This window comes from Colobus angolensis, unplaced genomic scaffold (genome assembly GCF_000951035.1).
Source record: "Colobus angolensis palliatus isolate OR3802 unplaced genomic scaffold, Cang.pa_1.0 Scaffold42, whole genome shotgun sequence".
Classification (NCBI taxonomy): Eukaryota; Metazoa; Chordata; class Mammalia; order Primates; family Cercopithecidae; genus Colobus; species Colobus angolensis.
The window spans coordinates 1,672,915-1,682,736 of NW_012117599.1; the positions used below are offsets into that span (position 1 = coordinate 1,672,915).

Genomic DNA, 9,822 nt, shown 5'->3' on the forward strand with positions numbered 1-9,822 from the left:
CCAGCTAATTTTTGTGTTTTTGGTAGAGACAGGGTTTTGCCATGTTGGCCAGGCTGGTCTCAAACTCCTGACCTCAGGTGATCTGCCTGCCTTGGCCTCCCAAAGTGCTGCGATCACAGGCGTGAGCCACCACACCTGGCCTGTCAAGTGTTTCTCATCCTCTCCTGGACCGCAGACCTCTTTGGAATCCTACTGACTGCCCCTTTCACAATCCCCCAAAACGTATTCACCTCAAGGACTTGGCAGACAGTTATACAAAATCATGGTTGGTCCTGAACCTCGTCCTTCGAACCCTTTTCAGGTCAAGAAGTTATGATTTAGACCAGTTATCTCATTTTATACATAAGGAAACCGAAGCACAGCAAGGATTAGCAGTTTATTCAGGGTTTCACAGATAATCTGTGACAGACCTGGGTGTTAGTCTTAGGTAGCAATTAACTGTAGAGTCAGAAATGCATTTGAATCCTGGCTCCACCTCCCACCTCTTACCAACTCTGCAATTTAGGCAAGATACATAATCTTGTGTCTCAGTTTCCTCATCCGCAAAATGGAGATAACAATATTACCTACTTTGTGGGGAGTGCTGTGATTATAGGACAAATATGTGAAGAATTTAGAACCAATATCTTAATAAATAAATAAATGGTAGCTCTTTTTTTTTTTTTTTTTTTTTACAATCATGAACCAGAGACAGATGGAGCTCTTAAAAGTTCTACGTATTATTTTAAGAGCAGAGATACAAGTTGATTTTTTAGCCTGTACTTCTGGCTTAAGTGCAAGTTCCAACTGCAAGAACAAAGAACTGCCACTATCTAGCATTTTTTTGTGTGTGTGAATAAAGTAGAATTTATAGTACTGAAATATATGTGGTGATAACACCAATGTCTTAGCCTGTGTGGTTATTATCTGGCAATTTGTGGCTGCTCTTTATGAACTCATGTGTCTCTTTCCAAAGAGTGTATTAGTTAGCATTTGCTGTGTAACAATGTGCTATATTCACACCCTGAAACGTAGTGGCTTAAAACAATGGTCATTTACAGCTGGGTGTGGTGACTCACACCCATAATCTCAGCACTATGGGAGGCTGAGGCAGGCAGATCACCTAAGGTCAGGAGCTTGAGACCAGCCTGGCCAACATGGTGAAACCTTGTCTCTACTAAAAATACAAAAATTAGCTGGGTATGATGGTGAATGCCTGTGATCCCAGCTACTTGGGAGGCTGAGGCAGGAGAATTGCTTGAATCGGGGAGGTGGAGGTTGCAGTGAGCCAAGATCGTACAATTGCACTCCAGCCTGAGTGACAAGAGCAAAACTCTGTCTCAAACAAACAAACAAACAAACACCAGTCATTTATTCACTCTTGTTTTACTTGGCAATTTGGCTGGTTTGCTTGGTAATTTGGGCTAAGTTCAGCTGGGTGCCTCTTCTGCTGGGTTTTTGAGCTTACTCATGTGGCCACAGCCAGCTGGAAGATTGGCTGGAGCTGGATGGTCTCTGGGATGGCCTCACTCACATGAATGGCTATTGGCCACTCATGTGGGGCGCCTTGGTTCTCCTCCATGGGCCTTCTCTAGCAGGCTAGCTTGGACTCATTCCCATGGTGTTGGGAGAGCTGCCAGGAAAAGCAAGTGAGGGCAGGCCAACCTCAATGCTCAACTACTTTTGAAGTCTCTGCTTGTGTCATGTTTGCTAATGTCCTGTCAGCAAGGCACATGGTCAAACCCTGATTCAGGAGACAGAGGAGGAGACCCCACCTATTGATGCAAAGAGCTCCCTAACATTGTGGCTGTTTTTCTCCAATATTCCACACGGAAGTTTAAATAAACAAGGAGGAAATTATTAGTTCCAGAAGAAAGAATGAAAGAGACAGATGGAGGGCCGGACACGGTGGCTCATGCCTGTAATCCCAGCACTTTGGGAGGCCAAGGTGGGCAGGTCACGAGGTCAGGAGATCAAGACCATCCTGGCTAACATGGTGAAACCCTATCTCTACTAAAAATACAAAAAATTAGCTGGGCGTGGTAGCAGGCGCCTGTAGTCCCAGCTACTCGGAACCCGGGAGGCAGAGCTTGCAGTGACCCAAGATCGTGCCACTGTACTCCAGCCCGGGCGGCGGAGCGAGACTCCATCTCAAAAACACAAACAAACAAAACAAAAACAAAAACAAAACAAAGAGACGGAGGAGGGAAGATGGGAGGGGAGGTTTGCTGTTTATTGGTGAGTGACTTGGCATTGAGTCTCTGTTGTCAGTGTAAAACTTCAGGTTGTGACCCTTAGGAGGTGCTTTCACTTCTCACAGTCCCTGGAGACCATCACCTCCCGGCCAGCCTGCCAGCTGCCTCTGACTGCCACAGCTCCGAGACCCCCAGGGCCAACAGCCCTCCCTCCTCACTGGAAAGCTGCACTTAACAGGAGCTTGTGCCAGTGACTCAAAATAGAAACGTTTTGTGGGAGATGTTGACTGGTGTCACTGTGGGGTTTCACGTGATGGCGTTGCATCTGCTGTCCCAGCCTCATGTCTCAGTGGGACGTTTGCTTCCTAATTTGTGGCTTCTCTTCCTTGCCCGTTTGTGTGCCCTCATTGCCCCCTGCCTTGATTTCCCATCTCTCCACGTTGTCTCCAGACTGTTGTGGGCTAGCCTGGGAACTGCCCCACCCTTCACTGCACCGTTCTTTGGGGAACATGCTGTCCAGGAATGGAGGCGATGGTCACAGCTGTACCTCTCTCCCTCACTCAGGGGACATTTCCTAAGGAAGGGCCTCATTGCAAGGTGGGCCCACGGCTGCCTTGCTCACTGCCATATCCCTGCACTCAGAACAGTGCCTGGCCTGTGGTCCACAGTCTGTAAAGACTTGTCCAGTGAATGAACACCCACAGGCAGGGCCAGGCCCGGTCTGAGAATTTGCACCTTGGAGGGTGCAGCTCACAGGCCATCCCAAGGGCTCTTCTGTAGGGCAATCCCTGAGATCAGGAGTTGGCTGCTTTTGCCCTCCACAGCTTCCATGGGGCCAGCTGCCCTCCCTCCTCACTGGAAAGCTACACTTGATCCTGCAGGAGAGGCTTGTGCCAGTGACCCCAGACAAAACTGTTTTGTGGGGGATGCTGACTGGTGTCACTGTGGGGCTTCAATGAGGGTGCCAGTGTCTGGCACTAAGTTGGTCTGTGTGTATGGGGGATGTGTGTGTACTCAGGGCTGGAGGGGATGGGGGGACAGTTTCTCACCCCACAAACACACCACCTCTGAGGGGCTCAATTCCCATCACAGACATGGAAGATTTATATATTTGTTTTGACAAAATTCCAGCAGAAAGCAATCGAGGGTCTCATTCTAGGAAAGGTCCATCTATTATGGAACTGGTCAGTCTTGTGATGAGAAAGTGACTTGTTCTGATTTGCACAGGGTGCCCTGTGAGCTGGTCATGAAGCTGCACCTACCTGTGTGGGTCTAGGTGGAAAAGGCTTTCTCTCCCCAGGAGAATGGTGCTAGGTCTACCTGTTGAAGGCTCTGTGTCTGTCGTAGACAACCAAGTGCCCCCCATGGTTGGCTGACTGTGTGGCCAAGTGTACCCTCAATGAGTGCCTGTGGATGGCTCTCTCCCGTGGATGGCAAGTGTCTGGCCATGGATGGCCAAGTGTTCAGCCATGGGGGACCAGGTGTTCCCCAGTGGATGGTGTCCCCCTCCTCCACGGCTGAGTGTCCACTGTGGATGGTCAGGTATTCCCCGTGAATGGCCGTCTGTTGGCTCTTGGAGGACTGTGCATTTTCCTGGGAACACAGCCATGGCCGCTCCACCGCCCTCTGCCACTCAGCCCATCATCAGCAGATCAGGAGGCGATGGGGGCCTGGCCTGGCTTCCCCAGTCCCTGCAGCTTCTCTCCAAGGCTCCTGGGTGTGGAGCCCATAGGGTGTGTGTGGGGGGAACCGGGGCACAGGAGGAGGCCCCTAGGTGGCTCTAGGGGTTACATCCCTTCCCTTCCCCTGCCAGGCTGAGGCCGCGGAAGGAGCAGGGCACATATGCCCTGTCCCTCATCTATGGGAAGACGGTGTACCACTACCTCATCAGCCAAGACAAGGCGGGCAAGTACTGCATTCCCGAGGGCACCAAGTTTGACACGCTCTGGCAGGTAGGCCGCCCGTGCAGCTTGTTCTGGGAGATGCTGTGCTCTGATGGGGTGCCGGGCTCCGGGAGGAGAGGAGCCTCTGCTAGCCGCCTGCTCCCTGCAGCTGGTGGAGTATCTGAAGCTGAAGGCGGATGGGCTCATCTACTGCCTGAAGGAGGCCTGTCCCAACAGCAGCGCCAGCAGCGCCTCAGGTGCCTGCAGCGGGCGGGCGGTGGGCGGGGCGGCAGGAGACCTGGTCCCCAGCCCTCACTGGCCCTTCTGCTCCCCCAGAGGCTGCTGCTCCCACGCTCCCAGCCCACCCATCCACGTTCACTCACGTGAGTTGGGGGCACCTGGAGTGTGGCCTTGGGGATGGAGCTGGGGGGTGGCTGTGGGGGAGGCTGGGGTACCTGTGGAGCAGAAGAGGCTGTCTCTCCACTGTCTCTGGGAGTCCTCAGTGGACATGGGTCTCATGAGAGGGGATGGACATCCCCAGCTCAGGCCTTGCTGACTCTGTGGCCTTTAGCCTCAGAGACGGATCGACACCCTCAACTCAGATGGATACACCCCTGAGCCAGGTGAGCGGGCAGAGGTTGGGGCTGTGGGGGTGTGGGTTGGGGCTCATGGCAAGCCAAGAGCAGGGTCCCTGTCAGGGCTGTGGGGTTTCACGGGGACGCTGTGGGCCGGGCCAGGCTGTGGCAGTTGGCTTGGTTAACCCCTGTGACACACACGCGCATGTCCATCACGCCTGCCTGTGCGCACGTGCGTTCCAGTGTGTACTGACGTGCAGGGAGCATACCTGGCCCCGCCTGGGGCTCCCCAGACACACGTTTGTTGAGCGCCTACCATGTGTCAGTCACGTTCCGAGGTCACTGTGTGTATGAGCCACCGAGCCCTCCTGACATGCCTTATGAAGTGGTGATGGTGATTACCCTCACTTTACAGATGACAGAGGGAGGGCTCTGTCTACTGGGATGTGAGGCAGTGGTGGGGGCGGGATGTGAACCCAGGATGGACCCCAGAGCTCACATTCCTAAAATGCTCTGCTGCGGGTGCTCCTGTGTCTCAGGGTGGGTGCAGACCTGAACATGTGTGTGCACAGAGAAGATACATAGTTACATGTGCACCCAGAAGCTCACCTTTGGAGGCCTTGTAAATGTGGTTGTGTGCTGCATACACAGACGGGGACAGGCCTGGCCATAGGTGTACACGTACGAATGCACACACATGCGCACCGCAGCTGGCACAGTAACGGTGCCACGTGGATACCAATGCACCCGCCCCTAGCGTCCACCCTCCTGTGGCCTCACGGTGCACCCACAGCTGTGGCCAGGAGTGTGTGCCAGTGCCTGCGTGTGGATGTGCAGGAACACGCATGGGCACCCACCTGCCTGTGCGTGCTCCAGGGACGGCACCCTTGTCTGGGGCTGGTGCTTGTGGGGGCTGGGGCTGCCCTGCTGCCCACGCCCCTGCCCCTGACCTGGGAGTGTACGGCTGTGTGTGCCCAGCCCGTGTAACGTCCCCAGAGAAACCGCGGCCGATGCCCATGGACACCAGCGTGTATGAGAGCCCCTACAGCGACCCAGAGGAGCTCAAGGACAAGAAGCTCTTCCTGAAGCGCGATAACCTCCTCATAGCCGACATTGAACTCGGCTGCGGCAACTTTGGCTCAGTGCGCCAAGGCGTGTACCGCATGCGCAAGTATGGCCGCCCGTGCTGTGGCCGGGGCTCTCCCGAAGGGGGGCAGAGGGGAGTGGCTTCACCAGGCTGTGGGTGGGGGGAGCCGGGATGTCTGTCTCACAGCAGTTTGCCTGCGAAACAGACTCTGGGGCAGGACATTGCACGCTGGAGGATTCCCTGAGAGAGCTCGGGACACCTGAGCGGGATGGGATGTGGGCCTGGGCAGGGGGAGGTGGCTGAGCTGCAGTTACCCAACCCAGCGGAGCTGCAGTGGGGTCCCCGATCGGTGAGTCCGCTGGCCCCTGACAGGCTGCCTCTGGGGAGGGTGTCACTTTGTATTCCTTTTGGCAATGGTCTGTTCCCGGCGAGCAACCCGGCTGGGAGCTGTCCTCAGCAGACACTCCCGGCCGCAGGGACCATTGAGCGCCTGGGTCCCAACCTGGGTGGCCACCGCAGTTGTCTACCGCACAACTCAAGGGAGAAGAGAAGAGAGATGGGTGGGTGGGGGTGTGGGGCCGAGCAGGGCCGGTGCCCCTTGCCCACACGCCTCCCGTGGCCGGGTCGAGCAGGAAGCAGATTGACGTGGCCATCAAGGTGCTGAAGCAGGGCACGGAGAAGGCGGACACAGAGGAGATGATGCGGGAGGCACAGATCATGCACCAGCTGGACAACCCCTACATCGTGCGGCTCATTGGTGTCTGCCAGGCTGAGGCCCTCATGCTGGTCATGGAGATGGCTGGCAGCGGGCCGCTGCACAAGTTCCTGGCCGGCAAGAAGTGAGCACCGGGTGGGCCCAGCCATCGGGTGGGTGGGGCCGGGGCTCAGCCTGGGCATGGTGGACACACACCCGCACGCATGCATGTGTGGGAAGGACCTGGCTCAGGGGCAGAGAGGAGGAGACAGTGGGAGACAGTGAGAGACAGTGAGGAGGGAGGAAGGGCCTGGGCGGACCTGACTGTTCCTGCCTGGGAGTGCGGGTGAGTGGTGCTGTGGCTGCCTCCTGGTGGCAGAGGCCGAGGCGAGGAGTGCGGTGGGTTCTGGGGAGATTCTGAAGGCAGACCTGCCAGGGTTTGCTGACGGATTGGGTGTGAGAGAAAGAGGAGCTGCTGGAGAGGACAGTGGAGGAGCCACGTGGGTGTGCACGTGGGGACGGGGACAATCAGGCCACATTATCTTTGAGATGCCTGTGACACCTCAGCACGTTGGGGGTGCAGGCAGAGGTCTAGACTTGGGAGTCATAGTGTGTGGGTGATCCCTAAAACCTCGAGACTGGATGAAGGCAGGGGTTTTGCCTGTTTTGTTCACCGCTGTGTCCCCTGCGGGTACTCAGTAAGCGTTTTTGAACACATGGTCACCTGGCTCATGCCCAGCTGGGTCAGAGAAGTGTGCTTTGTCCCTGGGAACTTGGCTGGTCTCCCAGCTGACCCCGCCTTCCCCGCCACCCCAGGGAGGAGATCCCCGTGAGCAATGTGGCCGAGCTGCTGCACCAGGTGTCCATGGGGATGAAGTACCTGGAGGAGAAGAACTTCGTGCACCGTGACCTGGCGGCCCGCAACGTCCTGCTGGTTAACCGGCACTACGCCAAGATCAGCGATTTTGGCCTCTCCAAAGCACTGGGTGCCGATGACAGTTATTACACCGTGAGCCTCTGCCCCTGTGATGCCTGGGTGGATAGGCTGGGTGGGCAGAGGGTCCCCGAGCCCTGACCCGGCAGCATCTCCCCCTCCCCAGGCCCGCTCAGCAGGGAAGTGGCCGCTCAAGTGGTACGCACCCGAGTGCATCAACTTCCGCAAGTTCTCCAGCCGCAGCGATGTCTGGAGCTATGGGGTCACCATGTGGGAGGCCTTGTCCTACGGCCAGAAGCCCTACAAGGCAGGCGCGGGCAGAGGCGGGTGGGCGGTGCGGTAGGGAGGGGGAGGAGGAGGAGGACCCTGGTCACTCACAGGTGTCTCGGCCCTGGTTTGAGCAGAAGATGAAAGGGCCGGAGGTCATGGCCTTCATCGAGCAGGGCAAGCGGATGGAGTGCCCATCAGAGTGTCCGCCTGAACTGTACGAACTCATGAGCGACTGCTGGATCTACAAGTGAGTGCCGGTGGGGAGGGGACCCGCCCGGGCTGACCCCTGGGAAGTCCTGGTGCCGGATGAGTTGATGTCAACATAATGCTATCCCACCCAAAGCCCTTCACCCAGTTCATGGCCCTTGCAGCCACCCCCTACCCGCCCACCCAGCTCTCTGACACACCAGGGTTTGCTGTCCTGCTGCAGTGTGCCCCGCCCTGCCACCCCGCCTGTGGGCCTGTGCCTCAGCATCTAAAACCTCAGTCATCACTCAACACATGGACCCTGCAACACACAGACACATCCATACTCTGCTACTCAACCTATGACACTGACACTCGGGGCATGAGATGGTTCTCCAGTACCCAACACTCCAGTCCCCACCAGCCAGCACGCAGCACCCAGCTACCAGACAGGCGAGCACTGAGGTACCAAATTCTCATCTGTTCCAGCCCCCACCTCTGCCTGGTTGAAGCCCAACCTTCAGACATCTCAACTCCTAACACCATCAATATCCCACCTTCCCATCAGACAACAGGCAACACACACCCAAACAAGCGGACGCCCTAGACTGCCCATGCAACATGTGGACACTCTAACGCATGACTCCCCACCGGCCAGCACTTAGGACACTGACACCCAAATACCCAAGCAGCCCAACAGATAGACCCTCTCTGGCCCTCTCTGGCCGGTCCACCCTCCTGTGACACGTGTTAATTCGACCTCCATCAAGAAACACCCAGGGTACCACACCCCGGTACCCAAAGAGGCTAGCACCTAGCACCCCAACCCAGTCCACGGATACCCCATGCCCAGTGTCATTAATACTGCAGCTCCCCACTGGCCAGACCCACTGCCGCGCTCCAGGCTTCTGCTGCTCACCAGCCTCGCACTCCCTCTTGTCTAAGCCCTCGCCCAGCCCACTGATACCCTGGCCCCCTGGCGCAAAGCATTAGCTTTCTGTATCCCAGGTCCCCAGGGTCAATAGCTGCCACTCTGACACCAACTCCACTCAGTCCCCCGAGTCCTCACTGGTTAACGCTCAGTAGAGGGTTATCCCAGCACCCTGTGTGTGGGCAGCTCTGCCTCTTAGGCTGTGTGGCATCGCCCAACGCTCTCACACCCCAGAGGCCTCTCCACCACCCAGCGTCCCACCACCCCAACAGCCCTGCTGACTTTCTGAGCCCCGAAAGTCTACCTCAGCCAAGCACTGTGCATGCCCACCCTCTAGTGAAGCTGGGTCCTGGGGGTGTGGTCAGCAGACTGGATGTACCCCAACCCCCACAGGTGGGAGGATCGCCCCGATTTCCTGACTGTGGAGCAGCGCATGCGGGCCTGTTACTACAGCCTGGCCAGCAAAGCGGAGGGGTCTCCGGGCTGCACACAGAAGGCCGAGGCTGCCTGTGCCTGAGCTCCCACCACCCAGGGCCTGCAGCCCTCCACGCCGGCTCTTCCCCTGCCTCAGCCCCACCCCAGGCCCTGCTGCCTGGCTGAGCCCTGCTTGGTTGTCTCCACACGCAGCTGGGCTGTGGTAGGGGGCGTCTCAGGCCATGCTGGCCTTGCATTCCCTGCCTGGCCCCTGTCCTCTGTGGCTGCGGAGCAGGGAGGCCCGGGAGGGTGGGGCCGTGCAGCCTGGGCTGGGGGCTCCCGGAGGGCCCTGAGCCGAGGGCGTTGCTGACACGGATGCCTTCCTCTGGGCCCTGACACTGGAGCCGGGGTGTCCTCGGGTGGTCAGGTGTAGATATAACCAGAATAAACTCAACTTCCCTCTTGTCTGAGCGCCCTCCTCTTTTCCGGGGTGAGGATAGGTGCCAGGGGAGGGGTGGGTTATGAAAAGTGCAGGGAGGTGACTGTTCTTGTGTGGACTGAGCCTGGAAGGGACCCCTGGGAAGATGGAGCTGGGTCCCACTCTCCACCCTAGGGGCACCTTCATGTGAGTGAGGGGCTGGGGTGGAGTGGGGAACCTGAGGCCAGGTGGGTGT

At 57.4% G+C, this 9,822-nt stretch overlaps 1 protein-coding gene across 3 annotated transcripts in view; it reads left to right on the top strand.

The window, feature by feature from the left end:
- The window catches only part of ZAP70 (zeta-chain (TCR) associated protein kinase 70kDa), a 26,617-nt gene extending 17,002 nt beyond the window's left edge, over window positions 1-9,615 (top strand). For 2 of the 3 annotated variants that reach the window (XM_011956538.1, XM_011956539.1), the window contains exons 5-14: window positions 3,988-4,126; window positions 4,227-4,314; window positions 4,394-4,440; window positions 4,629-4,680; window positions 5,611-5,803; window positions 6,352-6,558; window positions 7,230-7,422; window positions 7,514-7,654; window positions 7,752-7,864; window positions 9,128-9,613. In XM_011956538.1, coding sequence (XP_011811928.1) covers window positions 3,988-4,126; window positions 4,227-4,314; window positions 4,394-4,440; window positions 4,629-4,680; window positions 5,611-5,803; window positions 6,352-6,558; window positions 7,230-7,422; window positions 7,514-7,654; window positions 7,752-7,864; window positions 9,128-9,251 — 1,297 coding nt within the window. In that variant the 3' untranslated portion in view covers window positions 9,252-9,613. Of the gene's footprint in view, window positions 1-3,987; window positions 4,127-4,226; window positions 4,315-4,393; window positions 4,441-4,628; window positions 4,681-5,610; window positions 5,804-6,351; window positions 6,559-7,229; window positions 7,423-7,513; window positions 7,655-7,751; window positions 7,865-9,127 lie in introns of all 3 variants that reach the window. The other variant, XM_011956540.1, reaches the window with a different exon arrangement.
- The last annotated feature ends 207 nt before the right edge of the window (window positions 9,616-9,822 follow it).